The sequence below is a fragment of the Staurois parvus genome, unplaced genomic scaffold (assembly GCF_062004578.1).
Source record: "Staurois parvus isolate SC_StPar_1 unplaced genomic scaffold, SC_StPar_1.0 ptg000423l, whole genome shotgun sequence".
NCBI lineage: Eukaryota > Metazoa > Chordata > Amphibia > Anura > Ranidae > Staurois > Staurois parvus.
In genome coordinates this window covers 4,132,831-4,157,456 of record NW_028318219.1, presented here as the reverse complement: position 1 = coordinate 4,157,456, position 24,626 = coordinate 4,132,831, and the positions used below count along the sequence as shown (strand labels likewise).

Sequence of the window (24,626 nt, the reverse complement as noted above, 5' to 3'; positions counted from 1 at the left end):
CTTTGCTAAAAGTTGGTAACCGTAAATAGCACGGCTGATTATCTATCTTATGTCCATTGACCTGAAGTGAATACTTTGTTGTAGTGGACATTGGAGTGGGTGGATTCTATTGACAAAGGCTGGGCATGGTTTTATCTCTCCTCCAAGGTGTTTTTCTTACTAACTTTTCCTTGTAGATGCGATAATCACACTAATGACTCACGAGTCCCAGCTGGGTGTATTTTACAGTCACCTAAGACTTCTGGAACCGGCATCTGCGAGAGCAAAAAACATTAGAGTTCTGAAGATGTGTAGTAGTTCCAGGGCTGAAAAATTGGTCTAACACTTTTGTCTAAGCCCTGGTTCACACTGATGCAGAGTTTTCTGTGCAATTCTGCACTGCGTCAGAATTGCACCATATTCGCGCGAACCGCTGCGGGTGTGTGTGTTAACCCGAAATCGGTCCGCAAAACGCGGTGCGATGTGCAGAATCTGATCACATTAGTGTGAATATCCATGCGATCCGATTCTAGTGCGGACCAAAAAAAGGTCCTGTACCTTTTTTGGTATGGTGCGATTTGAGCCATATGAAATGTATGGCTCCAATCGCAGCGCACACAATTCACATGTGATTGTGCGAATCACATGCGCTATACGGCACAAATGTCAACCCAGGCTAAGTCTGTCCAACACCAAGTCCTTCGGGGCGTCGGTCCTCCCTGGTCCGTCGGGGCATGCCCTGGGGGCGGGGGAGTCAGTCTTCTGGTCTCCCGGGGCGTTCCCCTGGGAGGGGGGGGGCGTCGGTCCTCCCTGGTCTCCCGGGGCGTTCCCCTGGGAGGGGGGGGGGCGTCGGTCCTCCCTGGTCTCCCGGGGCGTTCCCCTGGGAGGGGGGGGGGCGTCGGTCCTCCCTGGTCTCCCGGGGCGTTCCCCTGGGAGGGGGGGGGGCGTCGGTCCTCCCTGGTCTCCCGGGGCGTTCCCCTGGGGGGGGGGGGGGGCGTCGGTCCTCCCTGGTCTCCCGGGGCGTTCCCCTGGGGGGGGGGGGGGCGTCGGTCCTCCCTGGTCTCCCGGGGCGTTCCCCTGGGAGGGGGGGGGCGTCGGTCCTCCCTGGTCTCCCGGGGCGTTCCCCTGGGAGGGGGGGGGCGTCGGTCCTCCCTGGTCTCCCGGGGCGTTCCCCTGGGAGGGGGGGGGCGTCGGTCCTCCCTGGTCTCCCGGGGCGTTCCCCTGGGAGGGGGGGGGGCGTCGGTCCTCCCTGGTCTCCCGGGGCGTTCCCCTGGGAGGGGGGGGGGGGCGTCGGTCCTCCCTGGTCTCCCGGGGCGTTCCCCTGGGAGGGGGGGGGGGGCGTCGGTCCTCCCTGGTCTCCCGGGGCGTTCCCCTGGGAGGGGGGGGGGCGTCGGTCCTCCCTGGTCTCCCGGGGGGCGTTCCCCTGGGAGGGGGGGGGCGTCGGTCCTCCCTGGTCTCCCGGGGCGTTCCCCTGGGAGGGGGGCCGTCGGTCCTCCCAGGTCTCCCGGGGCGTGCCCCGGGGAGGGTGGGGGGCATCGGTCCTCCCAGGTCTCCCGGGGCGTGCCCCGGGGAGGGTGGGGGGCATTGGTCCTCCCTGTTCCATGCCTCGGGAAGGGGGGTGCTGGTCCATGCCCCGGGAAGAGGGGGGGGGGTGCCGGTCCTCCCTGGTCCGTTGCTCAGGAAGGGGGGGGGGGTGAGAACGTCGGTCCTCCCTGGTCTGTCGGGGTGAGCCTTGGGAAGGGGGGGCATCGGTCCTCCCTTGTCCGTTGGGGCGTTCGTCCTCCCCGGTCCATTGGGGCGTGCCCTGGGTGGATCTGTCCTCCCTTGCCCGTCGGGGTGTGCCCTGGCACCACCAAATCATGGGCCACTCTCGTGGTATTGTCAAAGGGTGGCCTGTCCCCTCTTGCACAGTTGGCTAATGAAGCCACCATCACAGCAGCAGGGTTAGGGGGCCACACTTTGCAAAGGTGCCTTGGTGTGGTAGTGGTGTTTGCAACATAACCTGTCATTAATTTTCCTTTTTGGAAAAGTTTGATTCGTTTTTCTTGTGCTTGGACAGCTAGCTTGAATGTTGGTGTGTTTTGTAATTTACACTGATTTTTTCCCTGCTCATACCCGCCTTCATTAGCTGGTTAAGTACTCATTGATCTCATTCAACCATCCATGGCTCCCTGCTTTATTTTGTTGAGAAATCACTTTGAAGAACCCCGCCCCCTAGCATTTCTAGCCATGGCCATTTTGAGTAAGGGCAGATGATTAATGTTGCATTTACGTCTGGTATCTGTCTGCCTTTAGTTCAGGCAGGAGGGTGTGCTTAGCTGAGAGCCCCTCCAGATGAAAGGAAAAAAATGCGCGCGTGTGCGTGTGTAAACAATATAATCTGCCCTCCTATCCTTACTAATTACTAGTTACTAATGCTAACAGCAGAAGGGGATCACAAATTAATATTGGTTGAGGGAGTTTAGTTCAGATTTTAAGTAAATGGGTGTAGAGGCACATTTTATGTTAAAGTACAAGGACACCATAAATATCATTTCTATCTTTATAGTTATGCAGTGCTCTTAGATATGTTACTAAACTGAAAGATAATTTTCTTTTTGTGATTTTGACATTTGTCACTCTTGGAACAAGTCTTCATATACGCGGTGAAGCACACCCCATTTTACGCCCCCTGCACACGGTACGGTTTGAGCATCTGCTTTTTTGGACGTAATTTCAGGCATTTGTTTTGTGAGTATTTATTTGCATATTTGTGCGTTCGTGCATCTGCGCACACAATATAGTCTTAGGGAAAATTCATTAATATTTATGCTCATATGCACATTTGTGCACATATGTGGTGTAAATGAATGACTAAAAATATTTTTTTTTTCTTTACGCGCCTGTGTGCAATGGCACTTTGTAAATATAGGGATACATTTGACCTCAGTAAAAAAAAAAATGCTGTACTGAGCTTTTTCAAGCTGCAGTGTGAAAGAGGCCTTAATGATGGGGTTAAAGCTCCACCTATTGGCAAATCTGGGTTAATGCGAACAGATTAAACGACTGTCTCCCTATGTCGTAGTTGGTTGGTAGAAAATGTTCGTTATTGGGACATAATAGAATGAAGAAAATCCTGGTCATTTTTGGCTGTTTGAGAGCTTTAGAGGGGGAGATCAGTAGCTTTGATTTCCTAAGCCTTTACAACTTTAAAACAGTAAGTTTTGCCCAAAGGCAAATATTTATTATATTGCAACATACTAGTTCTTGGGTGTGGTGGCTGCATTAATTTTCTTTTATTTTTATCTGGTGATCTGGCCAGTAGGTCTGTTTTTCAGCTGAATACGTTCTCCTGCAAATGTATCAGTTAGTGTTGAGACAAACCATTTACCACTGACGGGTGCTTATAATCTGCTTTTATTTATGTAAAACCTTTTATACCAAAAGAAAAAAAGTTGCTCAAGCTGCTTATAAAGTGTGAGCTGGAGTTTGGCTTCAGTATGTTAGTGTATGCAAGTCTGCTAGTACATCACCTTCCCCTCCAGACTGGCAATGCAGTCATCTGCTGTGCTCCTGTCTGTCTGTCTGCCTGCCTACAGAAAAGACCCTTTAGGAGGATATTGCATGCATGACACATCACACCTGGCTAGTTGTCACCGAAACAAGTCTCTTCCTGTTCTGGTGACACTTCAGACAGTTCCCTTCCATTTCATTCCTGGTAACAAGGGTCACCAGACAAATACGGGGAATCCCCATAGTGAAGACACAAAGCTGAGATGGAATTCCTTCTCCATCCATAAACCCAGATTTTTTTTTTTTTTTTTTTTTTTTTTAGTTTTGGACAGCTGAACTCTGGGATAAGCAAATATTGTCTAAATACAAGAGTTGGGTATTCATATGTATTTGTTTGAAACTTTGCCTCTGTCCAGGAGCTTCCTGTAATAAAGACTGGTCACTACTGCTCTCTCTCCTTGTGCAGGGTGACTGGTCTCGTCTCCGCCCCCTCCTGTGGTTTTCTGCAAGCAGCCTGTGGTGGGTGGAGCCTGTTGGGTCCCTCCCACGGCTCTGCTGTCTGCACCGGCTATGTACACCACAGTGATGTCTCTGCTACTTTTATATGGAAATGTCTGGGTTTGCAAAGGTGCAGAAAGTAATTTATATCTTCTGTGGCTATTGAGGAAATATATTTAGGCTCTCTTCACACGTGTGACTCCATAGTCATGCGACTTGAGTCGTAGAGAGTGCAGGAACCTTTTTAAAGTTGCTGTGATGTTGCGTAGATCCAAACGGGTGCCTTTGAAAACAATAGGCTGCGATATGTCATGTGACTGTGTCCAAAGTCTCATGACAAGTTGCACAAGTATGTGTGGAGCCTTTAGCTTTAATTTTTTCATGAATTCATCTATTTAAAATGTTACTAACCCCACAACAGTAAAATCAGTCTGTATATGTAGTAAAGCATGCTTGTTATACTCACTGTGGAATCTAGGGGGTTAATCCTCCACATCTTGTGTAAAAAAAAAAAAAAAAAAAAAAAAACCTGTTTGATCCTGTCATCTCTGATCTTTCCTTTCTTCCCTACTTCATCTCCCGATAGAACAGAGCTTTGGGGACAATCTTCACATGCTCAGTTTGGAGTGTACTGCTAGTTTTTTGTTTTTTGTTTTTTCTTCTTGGGAGGGTGCATGAAATCGGCACAGAGCCAAATCGGCACAGAGCCAAATCGGCACAGTTCAGACAGAGGTCAGGGGTTATACACCCTCATAGGACAATCGAGGGAGATTGAGAACTCCTCCTCCTACAAGCTTTAACCAATGCTCAGCTGGACACTGATAGAAGTCACACAACTGCTATTTACTGCTGATGAGAAAAGGTGTTTATATTTACTAAAATAATTGCATTTCCATGTTTTTGTACTGTGGGAGATCAGATATAGTGAATGTGGGGTCTGGGGAGAGCGGATATAGTGGAGGCGGGGTCTGGGGAGAGCAGATATAGTGGAGGCGGGGTCTGGGGAGAGCAGATATAGTGGAGGCGGGGTCTGGGAAGAGCAGATATAGTGGAGGCGGGGTCTGGGGAGAGCAGATATAGTGGAGGCGGGGTCTGGAGAGAGCAGATATAGTGGAGGCGGGGTCCCGGGAGAGCGGATATAGTGAATGCGGGGTCCCGGGAGAGCGGATATAGTGAATGCGGGGTCCCGGGAGAGCGGATATAGTGAATGCGGGGTCCCGGGAGAGCGGATATAGTGAATGCGGGGTCCCGGGAGAGCGGATATAGTGAATGCGGGGTCCCGGGAGAGCGGATATAGTGAATGCGGGGTCCCGGGAGAGCGGATATAGTGAATGCGGGGTCCCGGGAGAGCGGTTATAGTGAATGCGGGGTCCCGGGAGAGCGGATATAGTGAATGCGGGGTCCCGGGAGAGCGGATATAGTGGAGGCGGGGTCCCGGGAGAGCGGATATAGTGGAGGCGGGGTCCCGGGAGAGCGGATATAGTGGAGGCGGGGTCCCGGGAGAGCGGATATAGTGGAGGCGGGGTCCCGGGAGAGCGGATATAGTGGAGGCGGTGTCCCGGGAGAGCGGATATAGTGGAGGCGGTGTCCCGGGAGAGCGGATATAGTGGAGGCGGGGTCCCGGGAGAGCGGATATAGTGGAGGCGGGGTCCCGGGAGAGCGGATATAGTGGAGGCGGGGTCCCGGGAGAGCGGATATAGTGGAGGCGGGGTCCCGGGAGAGCGGATATAGTGGAGGCGGGGTCCGGGGAGAGCGGATATAGTGGAGGCGGGGTCCGGGGAGAGCGGATATAGTGGAGGCGGGGTCCGGGGAGAGCGGATATAGTGGAGGCGGGGTCCGGGGAGAGCGGATATAGTGGAGGCGGGGTCCGGGGAGAGCGGATATAGTGGAGGCGGGGTCCGGGGAGAGCGGATATAGTGGAGGCGGGGTCCGGGGAGAGGGGATATAGTGGAGGCTCATGTATCTGTAGCCTAGACTGGCTCTGTTGCTCCATGGATGGAGAAGTTGGGTATCCTGGTGTTGGGGATGGGAGAGGCTGTCCGACAATAACTGAAGATAGGATTCTATATATTGGGACAGTGTTAATCTGATCACGGAAGTGATTGAATAGCCTGAGATTTCACTTCAGATGTCAGAGATCAATTGTCTCCTTACTACGGGGAGATTTAGTTGGATTAGAAGAACAATGAGCAGTTAGCTTGTTTTGATAAATGTAAAATCCAGAATAGAAGGCAATCAACCTTTGCTATAAGGGAGTCTTAGTTAATTTCGTTCTCTATCTTCTCTAAATACTGTCCTTTTGTCCAAACAATCTTCACGGTCTGTTTTCCATGATCAGCCTGCTTACACTGGGGTGGTGTTGGACATAATATAGTGGAGATACTATGTCACAATTGGGATGTATTGAAGTATATTCTGCTTCGATTTTACCTTCCCTGGCCCTTCCCTTCCTCATCAACATGCTAACGAAATCCAATAGTCTTTCAGTTCCATCAAATACCTTCTTTTAGACCCAGTGACATCACTAGGCCTCTGTGCTTGTCTATGCAATGCAGACTGACCCTGTATAGTGTTTTTATACATATTTCAGTATTTTAGTGTGGAAGATTAACTTTCTGTTCGTAAAGTAACAAGTATTCACAAAAGCAGCTGAATGATGGGGGGAGGCACAGCCACCTCCTTATGATTCCCAGTGTTGGATCTGTTCAGATTACATATGCAGCTGAATCTGAGGCACCCCCCCATCACCACCACCACCTTGTATGATTATGGAGTATCCCAGACAGACGGTCTTTACTGATGGTGTTCTGGGAACCCTAAACTCTACATCTGGACGCATCAGCATTATGTGCTATGGCTGCGTACACACATTGTATGATTAGCTGCAGCCACAGTCAGCCTCTTCACCTAAAGAGCTGAGAGCACATTACGGTGATATCAAAATTTTATGTTTCTAAAATAATAAACATGTTATTAATCTGCTCTGTGCAATGATTTTACACAGAGTAGGCTTGATCCTTCTGTTTTTGGGTACTCTCTGTACTTCTGGCTACACCCCCCTCCCTCCCCCCATCCCCCTTGTGTACCAAGTGACTTGCAAGGGGGTAATCGTGTGGGCACAATCCCACGCTGCATTGTGTGCATCTATTGACACACAATGTGTGGCTCAACACCGCCTCCCCTCTCACTGGGTTTGATTGGCATCAGCGAGAGCCTATGACAGTCTAGTGAGGAGGGGGAGAGAAGCGGGGTTGCTTTTGTGCACACCACTGGACCGAGATAATGCTCGGGTATGTATTGGGGAGGTTGGGCAGCTGTACCAAAAAAAAAAAGTTTATTACCTTAATGCTAGTTATGCAGATATATTGGCTGCTGAAAATTATCGGCCAAAAATACGGTTACCTGCGTTTTGCCAATTGGAAAGGAAAAAAGGTACCAATAACGATTATTGACTTCAATGCAAAAGCGTGTCACGTTGACTTCAATGCAAAATGGCCTCTATTTAAATAGGTTTCATTTTGTGTATACTTATTTTTATTTTTTGTCCAATTTTTGTTACAATCCAGTATAGTTACATAGTTAGTCTGGCTGAAAAGACAAAGTCCATCCAGTTCAACCATTAAAAAAAAAAAAAAAAAAGTTTTATCCTACACCCACAGTTGATCCAGAGGAAGGCAAAAAAACCCAACAAAGTATGATCCAATTTGCTCCTGCAGGGAAAAAAATTCCTTCCTGATCCCCGGGAGGCAATTGGATATTCCCTGGATCGACTTTACCTATAAATGGGCAGCACAGGGGCTAAATGGTTAGCACTCCCGCCTGGCAGTACTAGGGTCGTCGGTTCGAATCCCAACCACGGCACCACCTGCCTGGAGTTTGCATGTTCTCCCTGTGCCTACGTGGGTTTCCTCCGGGTACTCCGGTTTCCTCCCACACTCCAAAGACATGCTGGTAGGTGAATTGGCCCCTGTCTAAATTGGCCCTAGTATGTGTATGTATGAATGTGAGTTAGGGACCTTAGATTGTACGCCCCTTGAGGGTTAGGGACTGATGTGAATGTACAATATATATGTAAAGCGCTGCTTAAATTGACGACGCTATAGAAGTACCTGAAATAAATAATAAATAAATGTTAGTATCCAGTTATATTCTGTGTATCCAAGAAAGAATCCAGGACTTTTTTAAAGCAATCCACTGAGCTGGCCAGAACCAACTCTTGAGGGAGTCTATTCCACATTTTCACAGCTCTTACTGTGAAGAAACCTTTCCATGTTTGGAGATTAAATCTCTTTTGCTCCAGACGTAATGAGTGCCCCCTTGTCCTCTGATGACCTCAGGGTGAATAAAAACCTAAAATAACTATTAAAAAGTCCATTATAATACAATTCTATATATATTTTTTTAAAAACTGTCCATTTCGGTTTCTAGCCATGTGCATCCTGAAGTTTTGGTTTCGGCCCAGAATTTTGGTGCACCACTGCATAGTGTTATTAAACCCACAACAGTACAAATCAGTCTGGATTTGCAGTAAAGCATGCTTGTTATACTCACTGTGATACCAAAAGGGTTAATACTCTGCATTGTGTAAAAGGGCTGTTTGATCTGGTCTTCTCTGATCCTCCCCTTCTTTCAGTGTCTCCCTCTTATCTCCAGATAAGACATATCGTGTGGAGACACTGTGCACATGCTCAGTTTGGTGTATATTGCTGGAGAGGGTTTGTTGGTTCGTTTTTTTTTTGTTTTTTTTTTTTACTTCGGAGAGTGCATGTGATCAACACAGGGCCAATCGGCACTGTCCAGACAGAGGTCAGGGTTCTGCATCCTAGAGCGAAATGAGAACTCCTCCGGCAAGCTTTAACCAGTGCTCTGCTGGACACTGATAGAAGTCACAAGACTGCTCTAACCGCTGAGAAAAGGTATTCAGCAGTTTATATTTACTAAAATAATTGCATTTCTATGTTGTATGTACTGTGGGAGACCAGATATAGTGAATGCAGGGTCCTGGGGAGACCGGATATAGTGAATGCGGGGTCCGGGGAGACCGGATATAGTGAATGCAGGGTCCGGGGAGACCGGATATAGTGAATGCGGGGTCCGGGGAGACCGGATATAGTGAATGCGGGGTCCTGGGGAGACCGGATATAGTGAATGCAGGGTCCGGGGAGACCGGATATAGTGAATGCGGGGTCCTGGGGAGACCGGATATAGTGAATGCGGGGTCCGGGGAGACCGGATATAGTGAATGCAGGGTCCGGGGAGACCGGATATAGCGAATGCAGGGTCTGGGGAGACCGGATATAGCGAATGCGGGGTCCGGGGAGACCGGATATAGCGAATGCGGGGTCCTGGGGAGACCGGATATAGCGAATGCGGGGTCCTGGGGAGACCGGATATAGCGAATGCGGGGTCCTGGGGAGACCGGATATAGCGAATGCGGGGTCCTGGGGAGACCGGATATAGCGAATGCGGGGTCCTGGGGAGACCGGATATAGCGAATGCGGGGTCCTGGGGAGACCGGATATAGCGAATGCGGGGTCCTGGGGAGACCGGATATAGCGAATGCGGGGTCCTGGGGAGACCGGATATAGCGAATGCGGGGTCCTGGGGAGACCGGATATAGCGAATGCGGGGTCCTGGGGAGACCGGATATAGCGAATGCGGGGTCCTGGGGAGACCGGATATAGCGAATGCGGGGTCCTGGGGAGACCGGATATAGCGAATGCGGGGTCCTGGGGAGACCGGATATAGCGAATGCGGGGTCCTGGGGAGACCGGATATAGCGAATGCGGGGTCCTGGGGAGACCGGATATAGCGAATGCGGGGTCCTGGGGAGACCGGATATAGCGAATGCGGGGTCCTGGGGAGACCGGATATAGCGAATGCGGGGTCCTGGGGAGACCGGATATAGCGAATGCGGGGTCCTGGGGAGACCGGATATAGCGAATGCGGGGTCCTGGGGAGACCGGATATAGCGAATGCGGGGTCCTGGGGAGACCGGATATAGCGAATGCGGGGTCCTGGGGAGACCGGATATAGCGAATGCGGGGTCCTGGGGAGACCGGATATAGCGAATGCGGGGTCCTGGGGAGACCGGATATAGCGAATGCGGGGTCCTGGGGAGACCGGATATAGCGAATGCGGGGTCCTGGGGAGACCGGATATAGCGAATGCGGGGTCCTGGGGAGACCGGATATAGCGAATGCGGGGTCCTGGGGAGACCGGATATAGCGAATGCGGGGTCCTGGGGAGACCGGATATAGCGAATGCGGGGTCCTGGGGAGACCGGATATAGCGAATGCGGGGTCCTGGGGAGACCGGATATAGCGAATGCGGGGTCCTGGGGAGACCGGATATAGCGAATGCGGGGTCCTGGGGAGACCGGATATAGCGAATGCGGGGTCCTGGGGAGACCGGATATAGCGAATGCGGGGTCCTGGGGAGACCGGATATAGCGAATGCGGGGTCCTGGGGAGACCGGATATAGCGAATGCGGGGTCCTGGGGAGACCGGATATAGCGAATGCGGGGTCCTGGGGAGACCGGATATAGCGAATGCGGGGTCCTGGGGAGACCGGATATAGCGAATGCGGGGTCCTGGGGAGACCGGATATAGCGAATGCGGGGTCCTGGGGAGACCGGATATAGCGAATGCGGGGTCCTGGGGAGACCGGATATAGCGAATGCGGGGTCCTGGGGAGACCGGATATAGCGAATGCGGGGTCCTGGGGAGACCGGATATAGCGAATGCGGGGTCCTGGGGAGACCGGATATAGCGAATGCGGGGTCCTGGGGAGACCGGATATAGCGAATGCGGGGTCCTGGGGAGACCGGATATAGCGAATGCGGGGTCCTGGGGAGACCGGATATAGCGAATGCGGGGTCCTGGGGAGACCGGATATAGCGAATGCGGGGTCCTGGGGAGACCGGATATAGCGAATGCGGGGTCCTGGGGAGACCGGATATAGCGAATGCGGGGTCCTGGGGAGACCGGATATAGCGGAGGCGGGGTCCTGGGGAGACCGGATATAGCGGAGGCGGGGTCCGGGGAGACCGGATATAGCGGAGGCGGGGTCCAGTAACCCTTTAATGCAGGCTTTAGAACCACTTTAATTTACATCTGCCCTTCTAGGCTGTAACCCTGTAAATGATCAGGAGCCCAACAGTGGTGTATGGTATGTGGTTTTTTTGTTTTTTGTGCCATGAATGGAGTTCTCCTTTAAGTTTACACATTGCTGAAAGGTTTTCTCAAAGTGGAAATGGTGATGAGAACTGTGCTTGATTTTGATGATAAAAGGAAGTTGCAGAGGAAACAAAGAAAGGAAGGAGTTTGTGTGAAGTTGGTAACATCTGGTCGGAAAACCCACACTGTGCACCTTCAGCTGTGGAGCCTTTAATTGTTTAACCATGTTTGGTGCACCACATCCTTGGGGCTGCTGAGCCTCTCGCACGACTTCATTGCAGATGCATGAATGTGGAAACTCTTCTCTGTACATTGTCTGTAACTGGAAGTGTCTGCCGGGATGTATCGGGCTTAAAGGAGATTCCAGTCTGTCATCTTCTCAAACAATGTAAAGCTGGAGATTTAAAGAACTCCAAGGATGAAATTCTTTACACTTATCTTGGTGGTGGGGAAATAAAATTATATATATATATATATATATATATATATATATATATAGTAATATCCCTACCTTTACCCTTGCACAGGCAAAGGACAGAAAATTGCCTTAAGCCGGTCATAGATTGTTTGAATCTCGGCTGGTTCAGGGACCAGCTGAAATTTGAACCATCTATGGGGCAGGCTGATTGTACCCAATTTGATTGTTGCATGACTTTGGCACAACCAGAATGTTGGGTTTTTCATGTGATTATTGCCAACAGCTGTAGCCACTAGCAATAACCGCTGCTCCCCTGGTGGGGATGGCTCTCCACACCGCTCCCACCGGGTGAACACAATAGCTCCATGGGAGGGATTCCCCCATCCACACTGACTCTGTTGATGTGGAAATCAAGTGATTATTCTTTCAACCTGTGGTTGCAAGAACAAAAATTGCATAATCTATGGCCTGCCCTAGTCCCTTTTTGTTCTGGTGTGTATATATACAATTGAAAGAGGTTTATCGGTTTTGAGAAGGTAAAAAAAAGTAAGAGCTGTGAAAATGTGGAATAGACTCCTTCAAGACTTGGTTCCGGCCAGCTCAGTGGATTGCTTTCCTCGATACACAGAATATAACTGGATACTAACATTTATAGGTAAAGTTGATCCAGGGAATATCCGATTGCTTCTCGGGGGATCCGGAAGGAATTTTCTTCCCCTGCAGGAGCAAATTGGATCATGCTTTGCTGGTTTTTTTGCCTTCCACTGGATCAACTGTGGGTATAGGATTATAACTTTTTTTTTTCCTGCCAGACTAACTATGTAACTATGCCAAAAATCTTGTTAGCTAACAACTTTGTTCTATCTGTCTGTGCCGTCATCAGTTACATTGTTCTGCGGTTTACAGAACCACATCCCTCCATTATCTTGTGAGGATGTCTGAAGCCTAGTAGACACAATCAGAAAATCGGATGTAAAATACCGCTTTCAATGCGATTTGTAATATAATCTGATCGTTGGTAGACTGCTTTCATCCAAAATTATTCGAAGGGACAAGCACAAAAATGTTTCTAGTACAATACCAGATTGTACAATTTTCATTTAATCGTCGGTACAGTTTTCGTCCGAAAATACAATACATCACTTCCAAATTTTTATTCTGTGGTACAAGAATTGGCTAGCATGCAAAAATACAGGTGATCATTTGTCCAATATTCTCATTGCATGCATACGGGGCTTGAGGGGGAATTAATGATCAGGATGACACTAATAAACCTAAGAAAACAGAATATAAAGGGCTATAGGAATTAAACTATAAACCAGGGGTCTGCAAACTTTCTGAAGAAAGGGCCATTTTATTGTCATTCATTCTTCAGAGGTGCCAGACTGTGGCCAGTGGGATTTTAAATTTTCCTGGCATCAGGGGCAGAAAACAGCACCTCATTTTGGTATTCTAAAGAGGAATAGTGGCCTATCGTTGGTAACACTAGGAAGCATAGTGGCCCATTGGTGACATTGGGAAGAATAGTGGCCCATTGGTGACACTGGGAAGAGTGGTGGCCCATTGGTGACACTGGGAAGAGTGGTGGCCCATTGGTGACATTGGGAAGAGTGGTGGCCCATTGGTGACACTGGGAAGAGTGGTGGCCCATTGGTGACACTGGGAAGAGTGGTGGCCCGTTGGTGACGCTGGGAAGAGTGGTGGCCCGTTGGTGACGCTGGGAAGAGTGGTGGCCCGTTGGTGACGCTGGGAAGAGTGGTGGCCCGTTGGTGACGCTGGGAAGAGTGGTGGCCCGTTGGTGACGCTGGGAAGAGTGGTGGCCCGTTGGTGACGCTGGGAAGAGTGGTGGCCCGTTGGTGACGCTGGGAAGAGTGGTGGCCCGTTGGTGACGCTGGGAAGAGTGGTGGCCCGTTGGTGACGCTGGGAAGAGTGGTGGCCCGTTGGTGACGCTGGGAAGAGTGGTGGCCCGTTGGTGACGCTGGGAAGAGTGGTGGCCCGTTGGTGACGCTGGGGAGAGTGGTGGCCCGTTGGTGACGCTGGGGAGAGTGGTGGCCCGTCGTTGGTGACGCTGGGGAGAGTGGTGGCCCGTCGTTGGTGACGCTGGGGAGAGTGGTGGCCCGTCGTTGGTGACGCTGGGGAGAGTGGTGGCCCGTCGTTGGTGACGCTGGGGAGAGTGGTGGCCCGTCGTTGGTGACGCTGGGGAGAGTGGTGGCCCGTCGTTGGTGACGCTGGGGAGAGTGGTGGCCCGTCGTTGGTGACGCTGGGGAGAGTGGTGGCCCGTCGTTGGTGACGCTGGGGAGAGTGGTGGCCCGTCGTTGGTGACGCTGGGGAGAGTGGTGGCCCGTCGTTGGTGACGCTGGGGAGAGTGGTGGCCCGTCGTTGGTGACGCTGGGGAGAGTGGTGGCCCGTCGTTGGTGACGCTGGGGAGAGTGGTGGCCCGTCGTTGGTGACGCTGGGGAGAGTGGTGGCCCGTCGTTGGTGACGCTGGGGAGAGTGGTGGCCCGTCGTTGGTGACGCTGGGGAGAGTGGTGGCCCGTCGTTGGTGACGCTGGGGAGAGTGGTGGCCCATCGTTGGTGACGCTGGGGAGAGTGGTGGCCCATCGTTGGTGACGCTGGGGAGAGTGGTGGCCCATCGTTGGTGACGCTGGGGAGAGTGGTGGCCCATCGTTGGTGACGCTGGGGAGAGTGGTGGCCCATCGTTGGTGACGCTGGGGAGAGTGGTGGCCCATCGTTGGTGACGCTGGGGAGAGTGGTGGCCCATCGTTGGTGACGCTGGGGAGAGTGGTGGCCCATCGTTGGTGACGCTGGGGAGAGTAGTTGCTTAGACTTCAATGGAGACTCTGCAGATAATGCATGTAGTGCATTTTTTATACGTTTTCATGCATTTGCCACATTTTTTTTATGCATTTTGTGTTTTTAATCTGCTCAGCAAGAAGTTGACCCAAAAAACATGAAAAAAAAACGCATCAAATGTATGTGCAAAAAGCACTACAAAACAGAACAAATAAAACTAGACGTAACAATTCTGAAAACCGAGAAGTTAACATTAAGGGCTCTTTCACGCGGGCGTTCCTTATGTCTGTTTTCATCTATCTGTTTATGGATGAAAAATGACACTCATGTATTTCTATGGACTAGCATACGTAAACGGATGGATAAACTGATCTGTTTTTGTGTTTGTTTTTCTTTGTGAAAATGTGACGGAACTGATGAAAAAAAAAAAACGGAACGCCCGTGTGAAAGGATCCTTGTTTCATAGTTGTCATTTTTGCCGTTCCTTATGTGATGTGGAATATTCGTTATTTGGCTACTTTCATGCTGATCCACATTGTTAGTGTTTGCATTTTTTTTGTTTTTGTTTTTACAGGACGTGTGACTTAACCATGCCAAAAAATGCAACCTGGCTGCCTTTCTACATTTTTCCTTTGATTTCAGTCAGGTGCGTTTTTGGTGTGGGTTTTTTTTTTTTTCCCTGCACCAAAAATGCAACCAAGCAGGATTTTAATAAACGGAATGGATCTGTGTGAAGAGTTCCATAAGGAATACAAGGTCACATGTTTTTTGTTTTTTTTTATTTATTTTTTTTACGTGAAAGCGGAAGAAAACGGATGAGTGTTAACAGAACCAGAACCTTAGTTGTTTTTCCCTCTCCTGTGACTTTGGATGGGGATCGCCCTTTACTGGATGTGGTGTTGTATCCTCCGGACAGCAGAGGGCGCGCTGTCTAATCCTTGCCCTGTGGCACACTGGGAAATGTAGTCTCTCGGTGTCGCCTCTCTGGTAGTTCGTGCACTCGGTCGCCCACAATCCCACGTTCCTATGTGGTGTCGTGGGGCAGGCTGGGAGTTGTAGTCAGGAGGTCGGTCGGCGCTGATTGGCGGAGGGGGGGAGAGGACTCGGGTTCCCAGGAAGCTGCGCGGCCCGGGAGTGTGTGTGTGGCGGCACCATTCAGCGTCTGCTCTCCTCGCTCCTCACTATGAGCGGCGCCAACCGGGCCCGGCCCGAGGCCTTCGGTGACCCGGCCCAGGGCGGAGCTGCCAAGGGCCCCCCCGGAGGAGCCGCGGGAGGGGCCGCCTCTGTGCCTGCCGGCTTCAGCGCCATCAAGCTGGGCAGTGAGTACCTGAGAGGGGGGTGGGGGGGCCGTGCCAATATGGCGGCGGGGGAGGGGGGGGTCGGCGACCTTATTTATATATGATGAGATATTGTGGGCCCCGGAGAGGAGGAGAGCTCCCTGTGCTGGGACTGGTGACCCCGGCATACAATGTCCTTGTTATATAAATGTTCCAGCTTAGAGGACTTCTCAGTCATGTGTGCTGGTGGGATGCAGACCTCTCCACCACCAGGAAGGGACGCTCTCTCATCCTGGGATTGGCCCCCAGGAAGGTGGCCCTTGGTGCTGGGAAGGTGGCCCCAACAGCTGGGTATCGGGGTCACTGGGTAGGTGGCACCCAAAAAGGTGACCCCTGAAGCTGGGGATGGAACCCTGGGAAGTTTTCCCCCAGTGCAGGGAATCTGGGTCCTCAGGAAGGTGGCCCTTGGAGCTTGGGATTGGCCCCCACGAACGGTGCCCCCGGTGCAGGGGTTCAGGGTCACTTGGAAGGTGGCCCCTGGAACTGGGCAACCAATCCCCAGGAACGTGGCCCCTGGAGCTGTGGACTAGCCCCCAGGAAGGTGACCCTCGGAGCTGGGGTTCAGGGTCACTGTGAAAGTGGCTCCCAGAAACATGGTCTCTGGAGCTGGGGATTGGTCCCCAGGAACATGGCCACTAGAGCTGAGGATTAGCCCCCCGGAAGGTGCCCCTCAGAGCTGGGGTTTGGTGTCACTGGCAAGGTGGCTTCTGGGAACGTGGTCCCTGGAGCTGGGGATTTGCACCCATGAACTGTGCCCCCGGCGCAGGGGATCAGGGTAACTTGGATTGGTCCCCAGGAAGGTGGCCCCATGGAGTTGGGCAACCAATCCCTAGGAACATGGCCCCTGGAGCTGAGGATTAGCCCTCCGGAAGGTGGCCCTCAGAGCTGGGGTTTGGGGTCACTGGCAAGGTGGCTTCCAGGAACGTGGTACCTGGAGCTGGGGATTTGCACCTATGAACTGTGCCTCCGGCGCAGGGGATCAGGGTAACTTGGAAGGTGGCCCCTGGAGCTGGGCAACTAATCCCCAGGAATGTGGTCCCTGAAGCTGAGGTTTAGCCCCCGGAAGGTGGCCCTCAGAGCTGGGGTTCAGGGTCACTGTGAAAGTGGTTCCCAGAAACGTGGTCTCTGGGGCTGGGGATTGGTCCCCAGGAAGGTGGCCCCATGGAGTTGGGCAACCAATCCCTAGGAACATGGCCCCTGGAGCTGAGGATTAGCCCCCCAGAAGGTGGCTCTCAGAGCTGGGGTTTGGGGTCACTGGCAAGGTGGTTTCAAGGAACGTGGTCCCTGGAGCTGGGAATTGGCACCCATGAACTGTGCCCCCGGGGCAGGGGATCAGGGTCACTTGGAAGGTGGCCCCATGGAGTTGGGCAACCAATCCCCAGAAACATGGCCCCTAGAGCTGAGGTTTAGCCCCCCCCCCCCCCAAAGGTGGCCCTCAGAGCTGGGGTTCAGGGTCACTGTGAAAGTGGCTCCCAGGAATGTGGTCCCTGGAGCTGGGGATTGTTCCCCAGGAAGGTGGCCCCATTGAGCTGGGCAACCAACCCCCGGAACCTGGCCCCTGGAGCTGAGGATTAGCCCTCTCAGAAGGTGGCCCTTGGAGCACTGGCAAGGTGGCTTCCAGGAATGTGGTCCCTGAAGCTGGAGATTGGCACTTATGAAGGAGGCCCTCAATGCAGGGGATCAGGGTCACTTAGAAGGTAACCACTGGAGAACTGGTCCCCAGGAAGGTGGTCTTCAGAGCTGAGAATTACTGGGAAGGTGGCTCCCAGGAAGGTGGCCCCTTGGAGCTGGGGAACCGGGCCCCAGTAAAGTGGCCCTCGAGGCTGGGCTTTGGGGTCATGGAGAAGGTGGTCTCCAGGGAGGTGGTCTTCGTAGCTGGGAGACTGGCCCTCAGAGCTAGGTGGCTGATCCCCAGGAAAATGGCCTTGGACCTTGTGGATCTAGTCTCAACCAAATGGTCCCCAGAGAAATTAGAGGGGAGAGCCATCAATTCATTGATCATTCCCTCCATGAGACATTGGTTGGGGGGTCAGTTGTCATCACAAGGTGATCTTGTTCATTTCATTGTGTCACCTGATCCAGGCAACACAGATGATTTATTGGACAGAGCCGGAAAGTGTCACATCCTCTGTCAGGTTATGCCCTTCCATGTCCCCATGGGGAGATTAGCCCTCATTTCCGGTCAGGGAAGGAAGTGATGGGAAATGTCTCCAGCAGGGATGCACACATCTTCAATGGAGAGTGATGAAGTGACAATGTTTGTATTGGTGGCCATGCTTTTCTGTCTGGTGACAACCATATCACCATTTCATGTATAGGTATCTCCATGGCCGGAAGTGAGAGGTAACCACTGGGGCCACATTTCATATATGGGATCATGGGAGCCTCTTCTGACAGCTGTGACCCCATTTCATGTATAGACGTCATGGTGACCGGAAGTGACTTGCCCCAGTTCCATGCATAGCTATCTCAGAAAGTAGGATGACAACCATGCCCCTATTTTTTTTTTTTCTATGTACATTGCAGTGACACGAAGGAAGAAGCTGTTCTAATCAGCTGTGCCCCTATTTCATGTACAGGTATCTTAGTGACAGGAAGTGAGAGACTTCCCTGTCTGGTGACAACCATGGCCACATTTTCTTGTATGAGTCATGGGAGACTCTTCTGTGCCCTCATTTCATGTATGGACATCACGGCGACAGGAAGTGACTCTTCCTCATGGGGTCACAGAGAAATATAAAACTAATACATTTTAAAGGCTTATGTACGTGGATGGTAGTGTCCATCGCTGACCTTTGCATCATACACAGCGTTGCAACCGACAACTGCCTTTCAGCTATTTTGCCCATAGTGCATACAGCATAGTTAATAGGACTTGCTCCATCCAAAGAAATGTGACCCAAAGTGGGTCTTAGAACCGTCCTACACACCGGCACCATTGCAAGAAAGTGGTATCTGCTGACCTACATTGTTTGTTGAACACAGAAAAATGCCTGTCCATGTGTATCCCAAATTAAAAAGGAAGAAACGATTGTGTGGAATCGGGTGACTGGTGTACGTGGATGTTCAGTATCGGTTTGTGATGCGTTCGCATCAACTTGGATGGATAAGGGTACAAGTGCGCAAAATCACGTGTGTGTATACAGTGAAGGAAATAAGTATTTGATCTCCTGCTGATTTTGAATGTTTGCCCACTCACAAAGAAATGATCAGTCTAAAAATCAAATGGTAGGTGTATTGTAACACTGAGAGATAGAATAGGAACACAAAATTCAAAAGAAATGCATGTCTAACAAATGATGACTGATTTGCATGTTCATGAGGGAAATAAGTATTTGATCCCCTTCACAAAACATGACTTAGTACTTGGTGGCAAATCCCTTGTTGGTGATCAGAGGTCAGATGTTTCCTGTAATTGGCCACCAGGTTTGCACACATCTCAGGAGGGATTTTGGCCCACTCCTCTTGGCAGATCCTCTCCAAGTCATTAAGGTTTGGTGGCTGACATTTGGCAACTTGAACTTTCATCCCCTCCACAGATTTTCATTCGGATTAAAGTCTGGAGACTGGCTAGGCCACTCCAGGACCTTAGTGTGCTTCTTCTTGAACCACTCCTTTGTTGCCTTGGCCGTGTTTTTTGGGTCATTGTCATGCTGGAACACCCATCCACGACCCATTTTCAGTGCCCTCGCTGAGGGAAGAAGGTTCTCACCCAAGATTTGATGGTACATTGCCCCGTCCTTCGTCCCTTTGATGTGGTGTAGTTGTCCTGTCCCCTTAGCAGAAAAACACCCCCAAAGCAGAATGTTTCCACCACCATGTTTCACAGTTGGGATGGTGTTCTTGGGGTCATAGGCAGCATTCCTTCTCCAAACACGGCGAGTTGAGTTGATGCCAAAGAGCTTGATTTTGGTCTCATCTGATCACAACACTTTCAACCAGTCCTCTGCATCATTCAAATGTTCAGTGGCAAACTTCAGGCGGGCCTGGACATGTGCTTTCTTGAGCAGAGGGACCTTGCGAGCACTGCAGGATTTCAATCCTTGTCGGCGTAGTGTGTTACCAATTGTTTTCTTGGTGACTGTGGTCCCAGCTGCCTGGAGATCATTGACAAGATCTTCACGTGTAGTTCTGGGATGATTCCTCACTGTTCTCATGATCATTGACACTCCACGAGGTGAGATCTTGCATGGTGCACCAGACCTAGGGAGACTGACAGTTGTTTTGTGTTTCTTCCATTTGCAAATGATTGCACCAACTGTTGTCACCTTCTCACCAAGCTGCTTGGCGATAGTTTGGTAGCCCAGTCCAGCCTTGTGTAGGTACAATCTTGTCCCTGACATCCTTGGACAGCTCTTTGGTCTTTGCCATGGTGGAGAGTTTGGAATCTGATTGATTGCTCCTGTGGGCAGGTGTCTTTTATACAGGTAACAAAACGAGATTAGCAGCACTCCCTTTAAGAGACTGCTTCTAATCTCAGCTTGTTACCTGTATGAAAGACACCTGGTAGCCAGAAATCCTGCTGAATGATAGGGGATCAAATACTTATTTCCCTCATGAACATGCAAATCAGTCATCATTTGTTAGACATGCATTTCTTTTGAATTTTTCGTTGCTATTCTGTCTGTGTTATAATACACCGAACATTCGATTTTTAGACTGATCACTTTTTGTGAGTGGGCAAATATTCAAAATCAGCAGGGGATCAAACACTTATTTGTGTGTGTGTTACAATCCTGGTTAGGGGGCGGTGTGCGTGTCCCATTCGTGGCCGTGGCTGTCAATCACTGGGTCCCGCCTGGTGATTACTGAGGATCTCCGGGAAGGAGACCGGTTTTGTTTATTAACAGTTCTCCCTGTCAGCTCGGGCACACTGCTCTGGATGGCTCTGCACAGCCATCCAAAGCAGTGTGCTTATAGTGAAGCACACAGACACTGCCCCCTAGTAAAACACTCCCAGCACACTGTGTTAACCATTTGATCACCCCTCATGTTAACACCTTCCTGCTCAGTGCCATTAGTACAGTGTCAGTGCTTTTTATTAGCACTGATCACTGTATTGGTGTCAGACACCAAGTCCGTGTATATATACCACCATTTGTAAACGCTATAACCTTCACGTAAAGCAATGAATTTTACTTGACCTGTTTGAGGAAAAAAAAATGTACTTTTTGCCATCAATTCTCGGTCTTTTTTTTTTTTTTTTTTTTTTATAGCGCAAAAAATAAAAACGCACTGGCGATCCAATACCACCGAAAGCTCAATTTGTGGGGGAAAAAAAGGATATAAATTTAATTTGGGTGCAACGTTACATGAGCGTGCAATTGTCAGTTAAAGTAACGCAGTGCCGTAATGCAAAAAATGGCCTGGTCAGGAAGGGGGGTAAATCATAAGGAGGACAAGTGGTTAAAAGCCGAAGTAAACCTCACAAAAATAAAAGGTTCAAGTCATGACAGTTGCGTGAACACAGAACCCTCCAGCGCAGCAGTCACGGCTCCCACGCATCCATCTTCACCTGGTCTTCTGGGTTTTCAGACTTTGGCTATATGAATGGCCGGGGCCGCAGTGACATCACTCCCATGCATTCATGAGGGGGCCTTGGCACAGAGCTCTGAAGGTACAGCCCAGGTATGCCATCTCTTCAGAGTGCAAGCTCCAGTGATGTCACCAGCTGCATCCTGTGTGAATATTTCCTGAACAGTCACGTTTTGGAGATCTCCTCTGTGTAGGGGTAATCCTTGTTATAGGCTTACCTGTAGGCACAAGTTATATAGTGGACTTCCACTTATAGGGCTCATTCACACCATGGCGCAGGGGCATCAGTTTTTCTGTATGTGTGCAGCAAGTGCACAACAAAATCAGTTTTGTGTCCTGTTCACACCACACTAGTATCGTGTGGATTTTTCTGCGCAGGAATCTGCAACATGTATACAGCTCATTGAAGCGCGCATAAAAACTGATGTCTCTGCGATTTGAAATCTGCATGTCAGTTTTTCTGCTTGTATAGTGTACAAGGCCTACAGGTATTAAACCCTCCAGCAGTGTTCTCATAAACGCATTAAGCATCTCCCCCCCCCCCCCCCCCCATCTAGAATTGTGTGGCCACAATATACTAATGATGCTAGAAGTTTACCAGCACCGGCTCCAACACCACTTCGCGGTCCTCAACAACCTGATAGGTGGAGCATATCCTGAGTGCATCACTAACACAGCACACTAGGGGCAGTGCAGGCGTCAACTGATGTTGCTCATTGAGAATGGAGGACCAGGGGAATGGCTTAACCACTTCCAGACCGGACACTTTTACCCCCTTCCTGTCCAGGGCAATTTTCAGCTTTTAGCGCTATCACACTTTGAATGACAATTGCGCGGTCATGCAACACTGTACCCATATGAATTTTTTACCATTTTTTTTAGATAGATAAAGCTTTATTTTGGTGGTATTTATTCACCACTGGGATTTGTATATTTTTTGCTATGTAAATGAAATGTCCAAAAAAAATTTTAAAGTGTTTTTTTTTTTTTTTATAAAATTTTGCAAATAAATAATATTTCATCATAAATCTTAGCCAAAATTTATTCCGTTATCTTTTTAGTAAAAAAAAAAAAAATCCAAATTAGTTTATACGCAAAAATTATAATTTTTAAACATTTTTTTTTTACATTTTTATTTTATCTTTTATATTTTTATTTTTTTTTTACATACTGTCACCCTAGCAGTACAGTGTCGCCATGGTGACACTGTACTACTTGTGAGGGGTGATAAAGATTTTTATTTTTTTTTTTACACTGATTGCTTTTACACCCATATAGGATGTAAAAGCAATCATTTCTCTTTCTCTCTGTGTGCATTCCTGCACTCATTGAGAAATAGTGAGCTGTGATTGGTCACAGCTTGTCACATGGTACAAGGCTTTTGTGAATAGCCTTGTACCATGTGACCTCTGTGATCATTCACAGATTTCACACATAGTAAGCAATGATGTCAGAAGTGACATCTTGCTTACTACTTTGCATGTGATCACTGATTGGCCAATCAGTGATCACATGATCGGGACCTCGTACAGAGGTCCCGTCCGACGATCGGTGTTTCACTGTGTCCGGAGGACACAGCGGGCACCGAATCGCGGTGGTGCGCGCTCCCAGGGAGCGCGCACAAGCAGGGTGCAGGGAGGCCGTTTATAGACGGCCACCCGACCCTGCAGTGCCACCGTCCGGCCGTTTATATACAACGGCCGGTCGGGAAGTGGTTAAAGGATAAGTTTTCCTTTGGAACATGTTACATGTTCCTCCCGTTTTTAGGGTGGAACATGTAACATGTTCCCATAGCTGCAACCGCCCCGTACTATCTGTCAGATATGAAAAGGCGTGGCTGTGTGGAGCTCCTTCCACTTGGCCTTGTCACTTATTCATAGTTCTGTGAGTGCCTACAAGTCCCAGCTGCCTTGGCGGCTGTTGGCTTTCAGTTTACTACCATGGCGCTGTGGAGTGCCGTGGTAGTTCATTGAGGCTTCCTGTCAGAATATCTGCTTGACTGTACGTCCCGTATGGCTAGCAAATATTCTGACAGGTCTGCAGAAGACCTGCCCGGCATCAGCGATCTACTGATCATTGGTGCGATGCTTGACGGGCTCCTTTGGACAAAAATAATAAATGCACATTTTTTTTACCTGCAAAAAAAATTTCATTTATTATTTTTGTCCAAAAACTCGCCTTGTAAAACAACCCATTCTGTTTGAAATAGAAATGAAAGGCAAAACATTTGTGTATAGATATAAAACAAATTAAAAATACTTTTTTTTTTTTTTTTGTGTGTCTGTGTTTATCACATTCCCTCTGTTCTTAACTGCATAAGAGCTGGGGGAGGGGAAACAGCACTGCACTAGTTTTCCCAGTGAATTGCTGTGCAGAGTGTTGTGTCACGACAAGTCTGATCATTGAAGGAGAGCAGACTGAGTTCCCAGCATAGCTAGAGAACTGACCATGCTGTGCTCTCCTGCTTAGTGTGGTCAGTTTTTGCATAGGAAAGCAGAAAGACTAGCAGGAACACCAGGGATTGCACACAAAGGAAGCATTACAAAGAGAACAGGGCACTTTTTAATACAAGTGAATGGTACAGCAGGCACATATCAGGAATATGAAATGTTGGGTTTACATATTCTTGAATGCCAGGACAGTGCATGTTGCTGTGGACGCATAGTGCCAGCTGGGAGTGTGCATGCAATTACGCCTCCAAGGAACAAAACAACCCAAAGACAGGAAGAAGGGTTTTGGGGAGATCTAATGCCAGGCTATCACGGGCTTAAAATGAAAATCAAACCTCAAACATGGCAACTGCTGAGGTCTGCAGCACTATATATATATGATTTTTATGATTTGATTTTAATAACTGCGAAGGATGGATTCGTATTTGTGCTTTCAGGTAAAATGCGCAGTAACACAAACTACAGGGCCATTTATTTTAAATGGCACTAAGAGCACTGTGCACAGCCATGAATCCTCTGTGTTGTGTGCTGCCCTGATGTGTAAATGCTGCAAGTCTTAACCACTTGCCTATCGGGCACTTATACCCCCTTCCTTGCCAGGCCGATTTTCAGCTTTCAGCGCTGTCACACTTTGAATGACAATTGCGTGGTCATGCAACATTGTACCTATATGAAACTTTTTTTTTTTTTTTTCACACAAATAGCTTTTTTTTTTTTGGTGGTGTTTACTCACTGCTGGGTGTTTTTTTTTTTTTTTTTTTTTTTTTTTTTTTTTTCTTTTTTTTCTTCTTTATAGTGCCAAAAATCAAAAAAAAAAAAACAATTTGAAGAAAAAAATGTTTTTCTTTGTTTCTATTACAAAATGTTGCAAACAGGTAATTGTTCTCCTTCACTGATGTGAGTTGATGAGGCTGCACTGATGGGCGGCACTGCTGGGCACTGATC

The 24,626-nt window shown here is 49.5% G+C and overlaps 1 protein-coding gene across 2 annotated transcripts in view; it reads left to right on the top strand.

The window, feature by feature from the left end:
* The first annotated feature begins 15,463 nt into the window (after nt 1-15,463).
* The window catches only part of GSK3A (glycogen synthase kinase 3 alpha), a 33,680-nt gene continuing 24,517 nt past the window's right edge, over nt 15,464-24,626 (top strand). The window contains exon 1 of one of the 2 annotated variants that reach the window (XM_089687359.1): nt 15,464-15,678. In XM_089687359.1, coding sequence (XP_089543485.1) covers nt 15,543-15,678 — 136 coding nt within the window. In that variant the 5' untranslated portion in view covers nt 15,464-15,542. The remainder of the gene's footprint in view (nt 15,679-24,626) is intronic. The other variant, XM_089687360.1, reaches the window with a different exon arrangement.